Source organism: Equus quagga, chromosome 9 (genome assembly GCF_021613505.1).
Source record: "Equus quagga isolate Etosha38 chromosome 9, UCLA_HA_Equagga_1.0, whole genome shotgun sequence".
NCBI classification, from domain to species: domain Eukaryota; kingdom Metazoa; phylum Chordata; class Mammalia; order Perissodactyla; family Equidae; genus Equus; species Equus quagga.
The window spans coordinates 95,445,119-95,467,114 of record NC_060275.1 but is presented as its reverse complement, the minus strand read 5'-3'; the positions used below and the strand labels follow the sequence as shown (position 1 = coordinate 95,467,114).

The following is a 21,996-nucleotide window of genomic DNA, read 5'->3' as shown; positions in this document are numbered from 1 at the left end:
CTCTACTTTATATGTGGGATGCCTACCACAGCATGGCTTTTGCCAAGGTGGTGCCATGTCCGCCCCTGGGACCCGAACCAGTGAACTCTGGGCTGCCGTGCGAACTTAATCACTGTGCCACAGGGCCAGTCCCTAATATTTGCTTTAAAAAACACTCATGAAGCATATTCTTCCTTTCCGTCTCAGGCAGTAATAATATTGCTTACTAAGTGGCAGGCACCATGCTAAGTACTTTAAATGCATGATTTCATTTAATTCTCATAACTAGATGCCTTTATACCGCAATTTTTTTTATTTGGAAGATTAGCCCTGAGCTAACAGATGCTGCCAATCCTCCTCTTTTTGCTGAGGAAGGCTGGCCCTGAGCTCACATTCATGCCCATCTTCCTCTACTTTATATGTGGGATGCCCACCACAGCATGGCTTGCCACGCGGTGCTATGTCCACACCCAGGATCCGAACTGGCGAACCCTGGGCCACCGAAGTGGAACGTGAGTGCTTAAGCACTGCGCCACCGGACTGGCCCCCCTCGCCAATTTTAAAGATTAAAAAAATAATCTTAAAGAGGTTAAGTAGTTTGTCTAATGTCATACATCCAGAAAGTAAAAAGACTGGGATTTGAACCCAGGTCTATCTGACTCAAAAAACTGTTGGTTTCTTTTTTTTTAAATTACAATTATATTTCAATAAATATCCTTTATCACTGGGTCATCCAGATAGATAACATTAATGCATTTCCTTGGATATTAGTTTCTAGCTCTGGTAGAGGTCACAGACCATATAAAAAAACACCTTATGAGATTGTCCTAACACAGGTACTTTCATTTGATGGGAGACTAAACTGGTAATACCTTTCTTAGCACTCAATTGGCAAGCTCAAAGGCACATACTAATGAACCCAGCAATGTCAGTACTAAAGATTTACAATAGGGCTATTATACTTAAAGCAGACAAAACACTCAGTGCAGCTGCTTATCTGTAATGAACTGAAAACAATCTAAATATCTAACATTAGGAAGTCTGGTCAAGTAATAGTAATAGTAATAGTAGCAGTTATCCTCTTCATTAACTAACATCTGAGTGCTTATTATATAATAAGTACTGTTCTAAGCCTTTACATACATTAACCAATATTAGTCATCAAAATCACCTTTTGGAGATAGACATGACTATTATTCCCACTTTACAGATAAAGATGCTTATGTTATTAGAGTAAGATTTATAAATACCATTGCAACAAGCATTTGTATAGACAAAAGCCATTTCTATATTCCAGTTAACATAATATTGATACATGCACGACAGACTTCCATTTCTAAGCCCATTTTCAGGATATTATATTTTTGCGTTATATTTATGCATAGTACCTTATTTCACACTCAGTAACTCTTAATAAAAATTGTCAAGTCTTATGGAAAAAAGTTTACTCTCAGCTTTTGGTTATTCAGGGGTGTGTGTGCACTCAAGTAGATGCTTTTTGTTAAGGAGTAGTTACGTGCTGAGTTGTTTATTTTTAAGCTAAAGCAAATGAGATGATACTGTCCACATATAATTTTCTGATTCTTTTGCAAGCTAAGAGAATGATAGTTCTTTGCCCTGAGATGTTAGTATCCCACCATTTAAAAACTCTTCATTGGTTCTAAAAGTGACAGACATGAACTCTATTACTACAAGCTGCCACTACCACTAAAATCTGTTACTTATATTCTTGAAAAACCAATAAAATATGTGGAAAGAAATGTTGAATCACATATTTCAACTGCCATTTGAGCAGAAAGTATAATTACGGCAGTTCTCTCAGCCTCTTCTTGGGAACTGTCGTTTTACATTCTTTTTAAAAAAATAAGTGAGGTAAAATTCACATAACATAAAATTAACTATTTAAAATAAATAATCCAGTGGCATTTAGTACATTCACTATGTTGCGCACCCACCTCCTCTACCTAGTTCAAAACATTTCCATCACTCCAAAGTAAAACTCCTTACCCAGTAAGCAGTTTCCCCCCTTTACTCCTTCCCTCAAGCCTCTGGCAACCACCAATCTGCATTCTGTCTCTATGGATTTGTCTATTCTGGATATTTCATACAAGTGCAATCACATAATGTGTCATCTTTTGTGCCTGGCTTCCTTCACTTAGTGTAATGTTTTGGAAGTTCATCTTGTGACAGATCATTCTTTTTTGTAAAATATTCCTCATCTTAACACATACTGTTTAGAAATAAAATATACAACAAAAATTTAAAAATCAACTAGATGCCTTTTTAAAATTACAGCAGATATACCATTCTAAAGGAAGTTTAAATACTACACAGCAGTTCTGATGTCAGACCAGCCTTACAAGAGAACTCTACCTATATTTTCTTTACTTCATCACCATGGATTCAGGACAACAGAACTAATTTAAAGGCAGAGTACCATTTTCAGTACTCATCACAGTGGTAGAGGAAAAGCCTAAAAGCAGGCATTGTTACTTAATAAAACTGAAGATAATAAAGTTCATAAGAATTTCAAATTTCCTTATGAAAATTAAGAAGAAAAGTTATTCTCTGCTCAAGGTGATAGTAGAGAGCCAAATCTCAATATCTCTTGACCTGACAACATGATTATGATTAAGAAATATGTTACCAAGGCAAACTACTGCCACCCAAGCAAAAATATAACAGTTTCAACCAAACAGAGGAAATGGCCAGTGAAAGACTATTTCCAAGAGACCGAGTGGCTTTGGGAACTCTCCGTGTAGCTCCTAACTTGGTTCTCTAGAATGAAGATGGAGTGCGGTTGGCAGTTGAGCGAAAAAAATTTCACCAATAACATCCCAACTCAGAGAGGTAGAACAAGTCATGTTGCAAGTAGCCCCAGGAGAAGAAATTTTCCTAAACATAAATATTCTTCCTGACCACCTTTTATCTCACCAGAGAAAGGAAAAGCAACAGAATTCATCATCCTGAAGACTCTTTGTGGAAGTGAGAAAGAGGAGAAGAATTCTAATTATCCACATCTACCTATCTCTAATAACAAATAGACATTTGGCTAACATGTAGATAAAAGAAAAATAAATAAGGTAAGATCTTCCAAAGGAATAAAAAGTAGGGAAAAAGCACTATCAAAGATGGCTGTGAACTCTCAACACAAGTGTCCCAAAGTGGCTTCATACACTCAAAACCTTCTCTTGGTTCAGGCAAAAAGAAGTCGTTCCTGAAAGGAGATGGTGAATAGGCTCAGGAAACAAACAAGAGCAGACACTGTATAGGCAAAGGCTCTAGGGAGCCCAACCTGGGTTGGAAACCTGAGGCTGAAGGTGTACCAATGGATTCCACCTCATAGAATATGACAGCACACTCGATGAAGATACAGGAGAGAGCACAGCCCATGTTTGTAACAAAGTTTCATGCAGTCAAACCCTACTCTTTCCCATAAGCAATCCTCAAAGCAGAGCTCATGAGGAAAGAAAAAGGAGGAGAGGTATTTAAAAAAGTGTGAACAGATTCAAAGACAATTCTTGTTCAGATGTCTCAGCACAAAAAGATGATTTTGTAATGGAATTGACGATGCTAAGCACTAACGAGATGAAAACACAAAAACAACAAGGCCTGATATCTTTGTATTTGGGTGGAACATAGTATGAAAGATAGAGATGAAAAATGTATTCTCTATGGACTTTGAATGATAAGGAAGTGTCAACACAGGTTCACTGCTTGTAACAAATCTATCGCTCTGGTGTAGAATATTGATAGGGAGGCTGTGCATGTGTGTGTCTGTTGGGGCATTGGGTCTGTGGGAACTCTCTACATTCTGCTCAGTTTTGTTGTGAACCAAAAACTGCTCTAAAAAAGAATATCCATTTAAAAAACAAATAAAAAATCTATTCCAGAAGAATCTTAAGGGAATAAAGATACAATGTGCTAATGTTTTGAATTAGAAGAGAACTTGATAGATACAAAAAGCCAATAAAATCAAGAGCTCAAAGTTGAGATGAAAAGGAAGATTGCAGAGCTAATAAAGCAAATTGAAATGCAAAATAACATTATTAGAGAACTTATAAACAAATTATAACTAGCAAAGAAGATTGGGTTACAGCTGAAAATCAAGTCACTGCCAAAGAGACAATCACTAGGGGACAAAAGAGGAAAGAGAACAAAGATTAAAACAATTACAGAGAAGATAACAGATATGCAGGACAAAGGCAATCCAACATAAGGATAATTGGTGTCCCTAAAAGAGCAATTGTATTAATTAGACATAATAGAAGATTGTTTTTCCTTCTAACTGAAGGAAAACTCCAATCCATATGATATAACGACATAAAGATTTCAATGAAATGCTGATATTGAACAACAGATTCCAAGACAATTTGGTTAAGTTACTCAAATCAAGGATAAAGAAAGAATTTCTTCAGCAGTCTGTAGAAAAACAAGGGCAAAAACATTAGGCTGGACTCAGCAATACTCAATGCCCAAAGATATTGGAGAGAGAACTAAAAATGGAGAGGGAAAAAGTGTGACCTAACAACGTATTTTTCATTAAAGTTTAAATGCCAATAAATAGAGATTCTCAAACATGAAAGAAATTCAAAAGAACAAACACTGTTTGCTAAAAACTATTTGATAATAAAATGCAGTCAATCAAGAAATGAAAAGAAGCCTGAGTAGAAGATCTAGTGTTCAGCACTGAACCATTTAAATACAGAACATTAAACAATCACAGGGAATATTACTACAGAAGGTAAATGTAGTTATTGTTACACTTTCAAGGTTTAAAAAAAAAGCATAAAAGGGTAAATTTTCTCATTTTCTAAAGTGGAATCAGCACATATTCAGTAAGATTAATAAATCAAGAAACAGGTTTAAATACATTACTTAAAGAAATGAATGCAACAAATGAAAGAAGAAAATACAACAAAAAATCCAGAGGAGGATGAGGGGTGGGTAGGAAGAAATATAAGTGGTAATTTTCTCAGTTTTATAGATGAGAGGTTGACAGACATTATCTAAAATTGTTAAATAGATGAATGAGAATACCACATAAAATTAGAAGGGCAACAACGAATTGTCTAATCAGAAGGAAACACACACACAGTGTTTGTTTTTTGAATTTCTTTCATACATAAAAAGAACAAGAGAAGGAAAAGATAAGAATTATGGCAAAGGACAGAAGGAAACAAAGGAAACATGAACAGAATCATACTAGACAAATGCTAACAAAAAGAAAGCTAGAGTTTCGATATTCAGTGGACAAGCCTTCTTAATTCATGGCAGAAAGTCTTAAATGAGGGGCCCTTTATAATGGCAATAGGTTCAAATTCACAATGAAGACATAACGGTCTTAAGCGTTAATGTCCAAAAATATCACTGCAACAAAACAATAAAGCACAAACTGTAGGAAATACAACAGAAATTAAGAGAAACATAAGAGAAGTAGGAGATTTTAATTCATTTTCGTCAGTCCCTGGACAGATAAATAGACAAAAAATATGCAAGGAAAGAATATAGAAGATATGAACAAAATTACTGATGAAGTTGAACTAAGAGGTACATATTGTATCCTATACTTCGTTGAGAACACATCTTTTAAGTGCCCATAGTTTACAAAAATTGTACATATTATTAGACCACAAAGAAAAACTTTAAATTCCAAAAATTACAAATAGAACACATTTATTGAATTACAATGTTATAAAAACTAGAAATTATTTACAAAAACAAAAGCAACCCTCTTTCAATCATGTAGAACTAAAAAATTCCCTCAAAACTACTCTTGGCCTAAAGACAATATTAAAACAAATTTCAAATTGCATAGGAAAAAAAGACAAGATATTATATATACAGCCAAAAATCTGTGCTCAGCCTTAAATTAGCTTTAAAACCTCTACATAATTTAAGACTGAGTGAATGAAACAAGAAAACAACTCAAAGAAGTTTGTAAAAGAACAATAAAAATAAACCCAAAGAAAACAGAAAATTAGAGATGAAATCAGAAATCAATGAAGTTAAGAGGAAAATGGTAGACGTGGCAGATAAATTTAAGGAGCTAATTCTTTGGGGAGAGGAAAATATAATAAACCACTGCCTAAAGAGTACAATACTAGGAGCAAGTTTTACAAGTCAAAATACTGACATCTTAGTGTGTTTTAAAGTACCAAAATACTGGTGTACTTTTTCACTATGTGTGTGTGATTTCAGGATCAGCCAGCAGCCGCTGTTTGCTCTCCCTGATTCTCCCATCATTACCCTGCCATGGCCTATGCTCCCTCAATTCCTTTTACTTATGCATCCTCTCTTTTCCACTCAGTTCTTACAGCTCTGCAGGCTCAAAAGAGTGAGCACCCTCTGAGGTCGATGGCGCTCTCTGATAAAGAGAAAAAAGGTGTAACGCAGAGCAGGGCTACCAACAGTGTTGAACCTCTAAACTCCAAGAGTGACCCAGAAGGAGTGGCCTCAGAGTCCATTCTCACAAGTATTGAAGCTTGGACTTACTACAAGAGAAACAGCCTCAAGGGCATCTGGGTTGAGGGGACTGAAGGTGAAGGAGCCAGGAAGTAGGATGATGATGTATAATGCTTATATTTTTACACATTTTAAAAGTCTGAAGTTATTTAATGCTTATAAATTTTTTATATTTAAAATATAATAAGAATTCAGTGAATTCTCATGACATATAAATACTGAAACATCCATTTGTCATTTTGCTCCTATATAGCAACTGCTATTACTGGCAAGTCTAATCAGTCAAACAAGACAGAATTAGAAGCAAAAGAAAGCAGTAATAAAGACGCTCCAGGTATTTACAAAACCCTAAGAGAGTAAAACTCTATTATATAAAAATCTGACTATGTAGCTGAATTGGCTGATTTTTCTAGGAAAAGAAGTTGCCAAAATGAGCCCCAGGAGAGAGAAAAATTAAATGGATTAATTAATCATAATAGAAGAAACTGAGAAAATGCTACCCTGTTAAAAGGTATTGGGAACTGATGATGTCACATGAATTCTACAAACTGTCAAGGAACAGATAGTTAAAAAAATTAATAAATACTGTGAGATGACCAAAAAAGGAGAGGAAAATACAAAAAGAAACAGCAAGCGCAATTCTGTAAATAGTAAATTCTCAGAAAATTAAACACTGTAAGACCCCCAGGATTTCTCACTAGAAGAGGAAAAAAGCTATATTTAGGAAATGAAAATAAAGTTGATCCTTAAATGTAAGATGAGACTACAAAAACTGCAGAAATATTTCCTAAATATTTATTTTCCACACCATACAGTTACATACTACTCACCCAGCTTGGAAAATCAGACCAAGTTGGAACTCGCTGACAGAGGTCCCGGAGAATACGTATGATAATCACACAGGACTGCAGACCATTAGCTCTAGCCTTGAGAGCAACACAAAAACCAAGTGAATTAATCTTAGAAATATTGAAAATATCCCTTGATGAAAAAAAGTTAAAATACCACTGTTTAATGGAAGCTCAGATAAAAATAAAACAAAAATAACCACACTTAAAATTGGACTCAATGAGCTGCCATTTACAGCAATATTTTATGCCAGGGTTAGTATTTAAAAGCTGGTATTTAGGTCAAAGTAAACAGATTATACAAGAATAATATTTCTTGATCCCCTGTGAACCTTGACCTGTGTTCATTTAAAACAGTAAACTTAAAAAATATCTGCCTACAGTAGAAATAAAAGAAAAAGTAAAGAGCTAAAAAGTTTGTCTAGGGACTGAAAGGTTAAGGAAATCTGTTTGGTTTCCCTTCTGTGCCTTTGCATGACTGCAAAGTCACTAAACCAAACAGCTGCTTCCTCTCCTTTCACTCCCTACACTTAATAACTTAGAGAAAGAAGGGAAAAAAATCTTAAAACTATACACAAAGCTTTAAACACATATTCCATTATTTAAAGCAAAGTTAATCTGCAGCCTTATGGAATATAATATATATACACAAACATGTGATGTTCCTAAACAAGTCAACTTTAAATATAGTCACTAAAAATAAAAATAAAAAACCCAAACTACAGAACACCCCCAAAACCTAAGTTTATTGTCAAATTAATAGTAACTGCAATACGCAGATCTTCATACCCAGCTTTCTATGTTAACATATTTTCTGAGATTTAATTCAAAATAGTATTGCTTGGGCAATCTTTTGAAATGTTTAAACACAGTTAAACATGTTGAACTGATCTACTCTCTCTCATAAGGCTACAAGAAAAAAGTAAAATGATGTTCCGAACCTGGAACCACTTAGCGTGGCGTAGAGCAGCCAGAGCGTCAAGGCATTTTTGCCTGTCCAAGACGTCCGGTGGGTCTTTCACCATACCCGAGGTTACATCTAAAATGGATTGAATTGGCAAAATGCAGTGAGGAATGGGTGTTTGACCAGGTGAGCAAGACACTTCCTTAAAGTCGCATCAGTGTCACACAAGCCATTTGAGAGTTTATCAACACTTTGATGTACCAAGGGAGTTATTTTCAACAAATTTACATAATCCAATATGAAGACCAAAAGGAGAATTAATTTAAACTCTTAATTTAGAAATATAATAATTTCTGCAAATATTAACTCTACCCACCAAAATAAAATCAAAAGGAAGGATTACTGGACACAGCGCTCCAGCACAAGGATGACAAGACAAGAGGGAACACAAAAATCCACCTTAATAAATGAGAATGTACAATAAACTATTGAGTTTGTTCAGTATTCTAAATGGTCATTGGTTTTTCTGAGGCTGACACAGCAAAAAACTAATGATAAATATGGAATGACCAATACAGTAATAATCATAGAAAAAAAATGAAGAGCACAAAATAGGCATCTCTAAGAGCTCAATGCTTTCTCTTCCATGAGGGAATTTTAGCTGTTAGGGAATATAAAATGCCCTTTGAAATTCAAAGTTCCTGTAAAGAATTCCAAAGAATGACTAGAGAGAAACAATGGGTAAAGTAGAAAAGGGCAACCGGAACTAGCATGGTTAAATAGAAGAAGTATAGAAATAGAAAAGATGCAGTAAGCAGAATGCTTTGATGATAAATAGTATATAGGCTCTAAGGTTATAACAACTGATTTTAATCAGATTATTGTACTAAAACACAAATGAACCTCATAAAACTTGTGAAGAAAATGTGACCCTAAACCAGGACAAGAAGTTAACCTCACACTCATAAAAGCATTTGGAGGACCAGCTTTATATTCACCTAAACATATCTGGAAAAAGTGTATTAAAAAAACAGGAAATTTGCTAATCAAACTATTCACAAGTGAATAGCAATTAAGTCAATCTAATTCACAGCTCTTGGTGATTTTACTAGTATAAATATTTTTTAAATACAGGAAAATTATATACCTGGTAAGTAACCTATTGAATTAACAGTCAGTCCTGTGGCTACAGAGTACGAGCATTATGGGGCATTTAGGATATAATTTACAAAACCATTGAGGGCACCAAATGAATATGAGGGACAAAAGAAGAAATACATGATAAAAGAAAAAGTTAAAGATGATTTTATTTTAAGAGTATACTGCAACTCTGGGCAAGCTACTTGATTGTATATTTTATATGAGCATTCAGAAATCTTAAAAGATACTTGTCCTTATTTTGAGCAGATAACATATAAAAAGTGATAAAGAACTCTAACCCCTGTCTAGGCCTTCCATTCTTAGTTCTTCCTCCTCAAATAATCAGATGGCATAGATTTTCCCCAAGACATATCAGAAGGGAGATTTACAGATAATCAAAGAACACTATGTGGCATTTTGAGAATAAACACTGAATGAGGAAATCTGGGTACTAAAAAGAAATTATCAAGACAAAACATTAGTAATTTTTTTTAAGTAGTAAACAATCTCGAAATCTGCCAGACCAACTACTAAATCCAGAAGTATATTGAACATAAGAAATGGGCTATTCTGAGATATGGAAAAGGAACACAGGAAAGCACGGCTAACTAAGGAAGTAAAAAAAAGAAAGGAAAAAGAAACAACAAAAAAACCCATTCCTCAAAGCAGGGTTACAGAACATGCTGAAGGACTCTCTTCTCATACCCCTTATTTATTTCCATTATTTGCTAAGGCTAGAATGCAAATAGGTGACAATGTGCAATCTCTTTCCAAAAAAGTTTCTGAATTTCTAATGTTAATTCACGATGTTATAATTTCCTCCAATAAGAAAGAAAATTTTTATTTTTGCACACAAGCATTCATAACTTTGCAAATTTTAATTAATGATACAATTTCAAAGATGCCAAGACACCTATTGCAATTTAAAAACAAATGAAGAGCTGTAAGTAGAAAATTTCTGTTAAATTTAGAGTGTGGATTTTTGCACCCATTTTATATTTCAAGTGGATTAACCCCTTAGATATAATGTACCAAAATTATACTTGTTGCCTAATACCCAGTTAACAAAAACAAAATAATCAGTTAATTTATTTAAAAAAATTCAAATTCTTACCCTACATGAACATGTTTCATAAATTTTAAGGGGTTAATCACCAGTTAGAAGACATGCTGTGTCCACACTATTTTATGATTAAAAGTTAATGGGAATATATTAATTTAAATTAACATGGTTATATAAAATATATAATCCACCCAACCATTTAAAAACTAGTGTGAACACTGCTCAATTCTAGAAGAGACAAAGACAAAACAAACAAAACAGCCACACAAGGACAATAAATGCCAGACTCTGCATCCAAAATCCCTCCTTAATCAAATGGCAGGTGTGACACTGAGCTTTTGAAAACCTTGGTCAAAAATCCTTCCGATGTCTTGGCAGCAACCCCTGACAGGAATCAATCCCCTCTGCTAGAAGGCTTTGGACCGGGCCTGATAAGCTACAGGTAGAAAAAAACACACACAATACTTGACTTGCTGCAGAAAAGATTCTGCAGCAAGGGTTAGAACATTTCGAACATTTCAAGCTTCAAGTCAATTAAATGTTTATTTAACATTTAACTGTCAAACACAGTACCATAAAATAGATCTGTCATGCGTTTAACAGTTATTTGGGCAATTTAATCATTTCCTTTAAATAATTTTTGGTATTAAACAGGACCATTACGCATTAAAGAGGGTACCACACTATGCGCAAGTCACAAGTCTCATGATTACAATTGCTCTTCCGGCAAAGCCTTCCTTACCCCCTGTACTAACTCCCCAAAGCAAGCTACAGGCTTTAAATGATTTTAAGACACAGAGCATTGGGAGCTGCAGTGAGAGAGAATACATACCGTTATTCTGCAGCAAGAAAGAAGCAATCTTCGTAATGAAGCTAAAGACATGATTTACTGCAGTAATCTGCAGCAAGGAACACTCTATCAATGTTTCTATACTTTTTGCACATCCAACTTTTCAGCTCAGTGTCTTGAAGTAAAATCTTTCAATTTTGAACTGATCATTTCTCTCACCATAGTATTTATGAAATTCAGAACAATAATTCTAACTCAAGTCTGGGTCAGACAAAAATATAATTTTGTTTCCTTTAGAAGGGATAGGTTATCAAAGACTACTACAAACATGATACTATTAGCTTTAGACTTTTGCAACATTATAAAATGACTTCATACTGCACAAATTTAACTAAGCCTAAATTGGACAAAATGTGCTCTGAAATAAAGTTAAATGGTTATATGAGTATAATTTCATCCTACATATAGCAACTTTTATTTATATCATATTAGAAGACTTCTTTTTCAAATCCTAAGAGTCACATGCTGCATATGAATTGACCAGATTGACTCAGGAACTGTTTTTCCAGTAATATCCACGGCCAGACCTTGAGTGGAAATTCATGTCCATATAAAAGATCCTTTACACAAAATCCACTTCTTTTTATGATGCAGAGCTTATACAACATACAAGTCCCGACATGCTGTATATACAAAGTATGCAAGATTAGACACGTTTCCCAATGACCACATTTTTAATAAAATGTTCTTTTCCTGGGTTGTGGAAAGCCCAGTGCCTTAAAAAGAGTGCTTTGCTGTAAGAAAATAAATTTAAAGGGACAGTAATTGAGAGCCTAGTGATGCTATTTTAGACTAAATAATTTTATATTCAATATATAGTATTCTATCTTATCACAAAGAAATATTAGTAGATTATAACTCCATACTTAACAAGTTAAGATGTACAAAAATTACATGAAAGGAAACAAAGTAAATTTTATCTGACCCATAAAACAACAGAACCAACATACCGCAGACACTGACCATGCTTTTTGGCTTAAAAGCTTTTGAAGCTTTGAAAATGTTACAGAATAGTCCCTAAAGCAACATTGCTGGCACCAGCAGGATTTCATAATCTACAATTGTAAAGTAAGTTTAAAAACCCTCAACTGTACTGCAACTCACTAACTACACCTACACCGTTTATTTTTTCATTATCTCTAATACTAGGGTCAAATGCCCAAATCTATGTGCATTAGGATGCTCTGGATTTATGAAAGTGCTCCAAACCAAAGAGCAACCTCAGAGAACTAGAAATATATACCTCAGGACAAGCCAAATCCATGATCACATACATAACAATGCCTCTTAAAATATAAGTATTATGAGTATTTAACCAATTTATTTCTAAAACTCTCTTGTCTTCTTTGTAAGACAAGGCAAGGACAAGAACGTTTTAATAGAAATTAAATTTGTGGCCCCTTACTAGCAACATTTCTTTAATTTTTTCATGTGTTGACTATGCCGGTAAGAACAATTTTGAAGTTTTTTTTTTTTTCCAGAAATCTGAGGTTAGCAAGAAAAGAAAAAAATCAAGAAAATCAGTAATACCATGAGAGTTTTATATATAAGTACACTACTAAAAAGAGCATTTACTTTCTGAGAAATGATCTTAAGTAAAACTGGTTGCTATATAAGTCAAATCTATCCAATTCATATGTAATGCCAGCATGTTGCCTTCTAGGGCTTAATGCCATCTTAAAGAGTAGGTAAATGAAAAAAAAAGTTAATAGAAAAGTAGAATGTTTAATGGCTTTCCAACCTCCTTCCCTCATGTTCTCTTCTCGAATAATTGGAGATGTCAGGGTGATAGTGACTTGCATTTTGGGTTCCACACATGAATTCAAAATTATTGCCGCTTCAGACACAGCACATTTTATGTCATACTTCTCAGGACTTATAACCTATGTAATGAAGAGTACAAGAAATTAGTTGGACCTTTTTACATACGGCTCTTTCATTTTTCTCACCACCATAACCATTTCAAAAGAACTAGATCATATACTACTCTCTCCAAGAAGCCTTGCAATGAATGCAAATATCACTAATCTCTTGCCCTACTTTCCTTTTAGGATTCTTTGTTGAGTTAATATTTACCATTATTTATATCATGAGTTTTATTCGTCTATATGTATGTCCCTCTTAGATGATGAATTCTTGGATAAAATAAATACCGCCGTATTTATTACTGTATTTTCCTAATAGCATCTGGCTAGTTAAGTACTCATGTATTTGCAGAAATGGAATGAGACTAAAACAGATACTCAAAACTACAGGAGCCATAATTCAACCATTCCCATTGCACTGTGAAATCAACAGATCTACATTTTATCAGAGAGCAGAACGTCCTGGTTAACATCAAGAAAAACAAGGATTCACTGCAATTTGGTAGACATGTGGGAAGCCACAGTTTATATGATCAAATGAAGATCCACAGAAATTAACATTGAGTGTTTATAGTATAGTATCTAGGTTCAAATCTTAGTTCTGCTACTTTGTGATGTGAAGATGGGTAAATTACTCACTCCTCTACCTGTTTCTGTAAAACGGGGACAATAATTTTATCTAACCTAGAGAACTGTCAGAAGTTTAAATGAATTAACTATATAAAACACTTAAAACAGTACCTGATACATAGTAAATACTATGTAAGTGTTAACTATGACAATGGTGATGATGAAGAATTAGTTCCATTTCTCTTGCTTATCCACTAGTACAGTAAGTACAGACTAACTTGGAAAGAGTATTCTGCTTTTGGCCCAATTGTTTAACTGTTATTTAGGAAGGATGTAATATTTCCTGCTTTGTAGTTTTACTAAGCGCCATAGCTAGGATCAAAATGTTTCTTGAAAATTAATGTAATTCTTTCAAGGTCCTCGAATCTCCTCTTCTCCCCCTTCATCGCCCTAGCAGCCTCAACAGAGGGGTAAGAAGCAGACACACAATGCCAACTCTGCTGGCTCCTAATACTTACAAGGACTCATCCACAATAAGAAATTCCGTATCTGGAACAACAGTAGTATAAGGCAAACAACAGTAAGTGCCAGAATTGTCAGAGCTTAAGTTCAATAGTGTGCTTCACTATCCCTTGTGTTATCAGTTGCTCTGCTGTGGTCAGGTATTACTTATTTTGACTCATTACTGTAGAATACACATTACCAAAGAAATGTCAAACCCTGGATTTAGAATGTTTAGTTAAATTGCAAGGTTTTGAAAGAAGTTTTATACATTAAATTCTTCAAAGAATCTTTACTTATTTATTTTTTGCTAGTAAGATTCACCCTGAGCTAACATCTGCTGCCAATCTTCCTCTATTTTGCTTGAGGAAGACTAGCCCTGAGCTAACATCTGTGCCAATCTTCCTCTATTTTGTTTGTGGGATGCCACCACAGCATGACGGACCAGTGGTGCAGGTCTGTGCCCAGGATCCAAACATGTGAACCCAGGCTGCTGAAGTGGAGCACGTGAACTTAACCACTACACCATGGGGTTGGTCCTAAAGAATCTTTAAGTCTCAGCCTGAGGTTCTTTCAATATGAGCTAATGTATTAAAATTTTCAAAAATTCAAACAAAGAAAAGGTTTGCTTTTGTAGCACCAAAAGGGGATATTCTATTAATTGTGCATTGCCATGATGTGTTGGATGAAGACAGAAGTAATTCCTACTATTATAACATGTAGAAAACCAAAAATAGTAACAATAAAACTGGGGAAATTAAAAATGAGAAAGACTACCTTAATTACTACATTTTATTGAAAACGTATTCAACTAAATAGGCAAGATACTTATGACTTTTAAAAATTTAAGCTTGCTATACAGAGGCTTTGTTTGGAAAAAAAATCACTTTCTGTTCTGACTGCCTTCTCTCTTATGATTCAAATCTTGGAAAAAGAATAGGAAGAGGACATGTGCTGCAATTTTACATTTTTAAATAAATTAGCAAGATGGCTTCATGCCAAATCTAAGCACTGTAAAACCCAAAAAGACAAAGTAGAAAATAGTTCTACCAATTTGCACAATCAAGCAAAAAACTCAATATGGAAAGCCAGGCCAAAATTTTAAAGGGCAGCTTAAGTTTAAGCTTGAAGCACAGTGAGTCCTGCCAAAAACTTTTGAACCAGACAAGAGGTAAAAATGAACATTTCCATAATACTTACAGCAAGCTGTTTGGGTAGGTTTTCTGCGATACGGCTTAATAATGTCTTTGAAGGTTTCTCTGAGCACAGCAAAACAAGGTTGACATTTCTATCTCCTCGGAGAAGTAATCCTTTTGCCAATACTCCCACTCGCAAAACTCCTTTTAAAGCTCTGCAGTAAAATCAAATTATGTTATGACATTTCTCTTTTCAACCAGAACCAGGATAATCTCTAAACACACAATAGTAAATTAATTTTTATACTATTAAAATTTTCAACTATAATATAAAAACATTTAATATTTTTAGAATTATCCTTCATTTAGATAAGAAATGTGGATAAATAAATCAAGACCTAAGTTCTCACAAGGACAACTACAAGGCAAAGAACATTAATGCTTCTGTGTCTCATTTTACAAGTTAAAATTGTGTAATATGAAATATGGAATATGAAAATATTTTCAAATGGTAAAGGGAGAACGAAGTTATAGATCACAATGTAAAACCTGATATGAAAGATGTTGCTAAAACAAAGCCTGAACGTGGGGCAGATGCACAAAAAAACAAAAATTGAATAGCAGCTGACTGTAATTGGAAAACTACAAAGGCTGCTTTGAAAAGGGATTCAAAATAGTTTTATATAAGTTCAAATAAAATGAGTAAAATTACAAGGTTGGAGATTGTACGGAATTGTGTATTTCTCATTTTAGCAAAAAGCAGCTGAATACATTAAATATCTAACACAAGCACAAGACATGCAAACTCACACCAAAGAGTTTTCAGTCTTTGTAAACTCTTATTTCAAGTGTAAGAAGTCCATGTAAAGAAAAACAAAAATATACAAAGTAAGTCTGAAAACACACCTGTCTTTACCTCCCTCTTTCTTATCATCTCCCTCTTTGCTCTTGCTCTTCTCATGTTCAGACAAACTATCTGAAACAAGTTTTAAAGCACGTTCAGTGATAGAAACAATTTTCTGAACTGCCTGTAATTCCTCTTCAGTTGGATAAATGGTTGCATGTTTTGTCATTACATAACGGTCATCAGAGGAGTCAGGGCGACGTAAAGGCTAGAGAGAAAAAAAAGTTACTTCATTTTAAAAAATGTTTCCTGAGCAAAAGTAAACCAATATTTTTCAACTATATAAATGTGTCATATTTTTTAAAAAAGAAAGTCAATTATGCAAAATGTCCATTTTTAACCGTCTTCCCCTTTTTTCCATTTTAGTAGAAACAAAAATGCAAACCATGGCAAGTTATACCAGCGAGAGTATGTATATATGTATGTATACATGTTTTGCCTGAAAACAAGACAAAACTATAACACATGGCATTTAAGCTTATGAAAATACATTTTACTCCACTTTAAGAACCAGTGATTCTGAAATTTTTTTTGCTTTTAATAAAACAAGTTTTACCAGTGCTGCTTCTGTGTAAAGACAGATGAGAAAGAGAACAGGTTAAAGAGGACAAATTTGTTCTAAATGGTTTTTCTTCTAAATGCTTTCTAGAAAACAAAGCAGTCCTCATGTTTTCCATAGTCTGAACTTCTATAAAATGTTCCTCATAACCCAGGTGTCTCTCCTCCTACCTAGCTTCCACAGAGCACAAACTCTCAAGATGCAGATCTTTCCTGTAGTTTTCCTAACACGTCAACTGTGGTACTCCTGTTAAACCATTTAGCCCATCCTGCACTTAATTCAGAAGTAGTAGTAGGTTTTAGATAGGATTTGAAGGAGGAAAAAAGATTCTAAACCACTGGTGATGGGAAGATAAGAATAATTTTGAAGGCAAAGGAGCTGCTTTCAAAATTAGTTGTTCCTGCTAATCTAAAGAACAACAAAGGCAAGAAAATCTCCTATGTGAAAGAACAGCTGGCAAAAGAAGCTCTGCTCCCATTTAGCTTATACTGAAAGTAAGAAAGATTCATGGAAATTGTAAATTCCTTATACATAAAGACATGAATTGAGAACCTGTAATAAAAGGAGGGAAAATTCTAAATCAGGTGAAAAACTTACATCAAGATTAAGAGACTACTAAGTCTAAGAATTAGTCCCCCAAACTGTTATCTTCCAATGCTGAACCAGTCTTACACTTTCAACCCCTACATAAACAAAGTGGACACTCACTGCAGGCCCTTGTGGCTGAGGAGGCATCCCTGGTCGGACTCCCAGAAGGCCTAATGGGCCCGGGGGACCATGAGGATAGCCTCCATCAGGCATTCGGCGGCGATCATCCCAATGATGCTGTTCTTCCTCCATTCTTCTCCAGTACATGTCCTCTTCATAACGTCTGAAACATAGAGAATATTATAAGCCTATAAGAAAAACACAACCCAAGAACTTACATCAATAATGACATAAAAAGCAGTTTAAAAAACCAAAAACCAAATCAGTCTAGCTAATACCTTTCTTTTTCCCAACTGTATCTGATTTCCCTTACGTGCTTTCATCCAGAAGTAAATTGAAGTGAATGGAAGCGAAAAGAGAAGGTGAGAAAACAAAGAGAAAAGGAAAACAACATTTCGCAGCCTCAGGTCAAAGTCGAAAGCACCAGAAACCTCAGAGTTCCTTTCAACCTCTCCCTCTTTAAGGGAGAGTCTGTAAACTTAAATGCCTACCTAAAGCGGCCAGACCAATAATATGTGCGAGTCAAAGACCCAAAGCACACTTTTAGGAATTTTATTCATGTCTCCAAATTAATGTGCTCTCTCCTATTGTTTCCTTAGAGACAACCTCTTAAGACTACCATTAATTTCCCCATTTATGATACAGGCAGAGACAAGGACATTTCTCTACCATGAGGAAAATAACAGTAAAAGACAGTGAGAAGTGGCAACTCATATTCTGTCTCACTCTTGGGGACATATGAAGGGTGATGGGGACTGTGGTAAAGTAGAAAGCGCACCTTCTCGCTGGAGACAACAGCTGCAATTCAGCTTCTATTAATGACTGCCAGAAGGGAATATAGGTTGCAATCCCAAATTCATCAGGATTTTAATGCTTATAAATGCTCTCAACGTTGGTCTTTAAATGTTGGTTCAGATTTAAAAATACCACATAGACCAAATAAAATACCCATGGGCTGATCTTGGCCTGTGGGCAGCTAGTGTGTAGCCTCTGTTTTAACGGTCAACATTTTCAGAATCGGATTTCTTTTGCACCATCTCACTCTCTCTCTCTCTCAGTTCTATCCTCACTTTCAGCTTCAAACTAAGATATCAGTAATTCCCAAGGGAAATCATGTCTCTAAAGCAAATTTTGGTAGACATAAGGTTTTACTAGACAAGATATAAGAAAGAAGTATACTTCTCAAGTAGCACTATAGAAACTACCAATTTCCTCAGAGACTGGGAAAAAGCAGTGCTTTTCAGGTCATCCAACTTAGGACCTGAAGTGAAACACACTTCTATTTTATGTCTACGCCTTGAGCGAAAACGAATAAAAACAGCATGAAGGCTCTGGAAAAACAAGTTAATTCCATTAAACATTAAAAAAAAGTTTAAGTTAAATAAGGGCAGGGAACCTTATCCATTGTTTACCAATTCATACTCAGCACCTAACATACTATGTGCTACTTCCTGGCACACAGTAGGTATTCAATAAATATTTAATATATCAGAGGAAATAACTGCATAATCTAGGTATAGAGAATTTCCAATGCATTACAAAGGCAGAAACTCCATAAAGAATGAGACAGATTTCAATGCATAAAAAATAAAATGGATACATAAATAACATCAAAAACAATGTAAAGGTAACACATTAATAAGGGTTAACAGCTACAATATAAGAAATGTCTGTACGAGAATCAACAAAAGTAAAAAAATGAATAGGCAATTTACCACAGAAGAACTCTACGTGGTCAAACATAAAATAAAAATTCAATCTGCCAGTAATATAAACAATTCAAAGTGAAACGAAAATGGCTCATGTTTCACACTCTCACTGGCAGAGATTTTAGTAAGTTACAGCAGTGGTTCCCAAATTGTGGTTCAGAGACCCCAGATGGTCCCTGGGACCCCTTCAGGGAATCCATGACATCAAAATTACTTTCAAAATCCTAAGACATTATTTGCCTTTTCCACTGTTATTCTCTTAAGAGTGTACAGTGGAGTTATCCAGAGGCAAAATGTGGTATCACAACATACTGAACACAGCAGATGGAGAATCACGCTGCCTTCTCTTAAACTGAACTTTTAAGTTGCAAAAATTTACAACAATGTCATTCTCACTATTCTGGGGAAGAAACATAGTTATGTTATAGTCAATTTTTCACCATATTGTATTTATTAAGTGTATTTAATCTAATTATTAACTATATTTTAACAAATATAGTTAAAATGTCATTTTTAAATGAATTCTATAAATATTTAAACTTGTCAATTTTCATTTCTAATACAATAAATCTTGACAGCTATAACCCACATAAGCAAAAGCTCTTTGGAGTCTTCAATAATTATTGAGCATACAGAGTCCTGAGACCAAAAAGTCTGAGAACCAGTAAGTTATACTACCCAGTATCAGCTGAAGTATGGGTATCCTTCAATCAAACATTTCTATTTCTGGGATTTTATTAGTAGCAATTAATCATGACTTACGCAATAATATAGGCTCAAGTATGACCAATGTAATAATTACAGGGAAATACTGGAAACAAACTAGATATCTAACAATATGGAACTGGTTATAAAGAAAATTTTACATCTGCAAAGAGAATACTATGCCATGAAAAACAAAATAATTCTAGCTTAATTTTTATAAAAGTTGCTATGTAAATGAAAAAAGTGGGTTATAAAATGTGTACATTATGCTTCTGTTCATATTTTTTCAATTATATTTTAAAACTTGTACAAAAATACTCATGGCAGTAGTATTCATGATAGCCCCAAAGTGGAAACAACAGAAATGTCCATCAATTGATGAATGGATAAACAAAATGTGGTACTTCCATATAATGTAATATCATTCAGCCATAAAAAGGAACAAAGTACTGACATATGCTGTAACATGCACGAATCTTGAAAACATTATGACAAGTGCAAGTAGCCATACACAAAAGATCAGGTATTGTATGATTCCTTTTATATGAAATCTCCAGAACAGGCAAATCTATAGAGACAGAAAGTATATTAGTCGTTACCTAGGGATAGAGGGAGGGGTTGGGGGAAAAATAGGGAGTGATTGCTAATGGGTTTGTGGTTTCTTTTGGGGGTTATGAAAATACTTATTCTAAAATTGATTGTGGTGATGGTTGTACAACTCTGTGAGTACATTAAAAACCACTGAATTGTACCATTTAAAGATATGTCAGTTCTAGCAATGAAACTGAACACTTAAATATCTCTGGATGATATGTTTTCTCATTTCTCCTTCTCTACAGCCTCTAAAGTTTCTCTAATAGAAGTTTCTTTTAAAAACACACATTATTAACGCCTAGAACCTACCAAATCTATTAATACTCAGGATATTTTTATCATGTAACCAAATGTTCTATTTTGCTTGTGTAAACCGAGGCATTAACTTATAATATTAAGCCGTTTCCTCATATATTTAATATATATAAGATACCCCTTCCACATACTTCTTAATATCAAGGCCATGGTCAAACACTAAAATAGTCAATAACTTAATTCTAACGCATGTCTTTCCTAGACCTAGGATCTTCCTGAAAAGTGAAAATAAAAAGTACATTAAATAAATGTGGATTGCTTTGAATGGGAGTCACATACTCAGAATAGCTAATTTTTTAAGAAAGGCTGAACCACATACTGTCATGCTATTAAAAGTTAAGACATTACCTCATTTCCATTCTCCAGCGTTCTTCTTCTTCTCGTCTTCGCCAATACTCCTCTTTCTGCATTTGCTTCCTCATTTTCTCTTCTTGAATCTTTCTTGCTCGAATACTGGGCTTTACTTCTACTTGCAAATCTGGATTTACTTTTTTCTGTTAATAAACACAAGACATTTTAAAAACTAGCAGCCCCTCCAACAATCAAACACATTTTTATATCATAAAATGGCACATATTCTTTCTCATAGAGGCTTTTAGTTGCAAATTTCTTATTATAAGAGTAAAATCAGTAAACAAGTTGAATCACGGGAAAGAATTAGAATACATTAATAAACATTCTTTTTTCCCCTCCCATCCCAAAATTTCTTAATTGTCCAAGTTTAAAATTATATACTTAGTCTGAAAAAAGTGCTTAACTTAGTGCTGACCAATACAAGAAATCCTTAGGGGACTAACGGATATTTAATTTTCCTTTACTTCTTTGTAAACAAACGATTCTTAATGTCTAAGCAGGGGATTAAAAAGTTTCTTTTCATATAAAAGTACTGCCCTTTAACAGACTTTTATTTTCACCACCTCTATTTTTAGAAGAGAAAACATGAATCTAGTGCATTAGTCCAGCTTAATTCAAAATTTTAAATACAATATTTAGATTTAACTTAACACGAAGTGTTTTCAATGAAGAATTCCTCATCTCAAAACTCATTTTAGTGGGAATTCTGCCAGGATAAAGGATGTGAATGAAGACCTGACACTTCTTTCAAAACACTTTACGTGAAACAACTATCTTTACATGATTACTTGATCAAAGCAATGTTAGTTTTATTTTGTCAGTCACTA

At 34.3% G+C, this 21,996-nt stretch overlaps 1 protein-coding gene across 3 annotated transcripts in view; it reads right to left on the bottom strand.

Annotated features, from left to right (window-relative positions):
* The window catches only part of ZFR (zinc finger RNA binding protein), a 66,389-nt gene that overhangs the window by 7,728 nt on the left and 36,665 nt on the right, over positions 1–21,996 (bottom strand). For 2 of the 3 annotated variants that reach the window (XM_046671566.1, XM_046671567.1), the window contains 7 exons: positions 21,164–21,309; positions 17,493–17,655; positions 16,228–16,433; positions 15,386–15,536; positions 12,991–13,132; positions 8,234–8,331; positions 7,275–7,370 (listed from right to left, as the gene is read on the bottom strand). In XM_046671566.1, coding sequence (XP_046527522.1) covers positions 7,275–7,370; positions 8,234–8,331; positions 12,991–13,132; positions 15,386–15,536; positions 16,228–16,433; positions 17,493–17,655; positions 21,164–21,309 — 1,002 coding nt within the window. The remainder of the gene's footprint in view (positions 1–7,274; positions 7,371–8,233; positions 8,332–12,990; positions 13,133–15,385; positions 15,537–16,227; positions 16,434–17,492; positions 17,656–21,163; positions 21,310–21,996) is intronic. The other variant, XR_006890109.1, reaches the window with a different exon arrangement.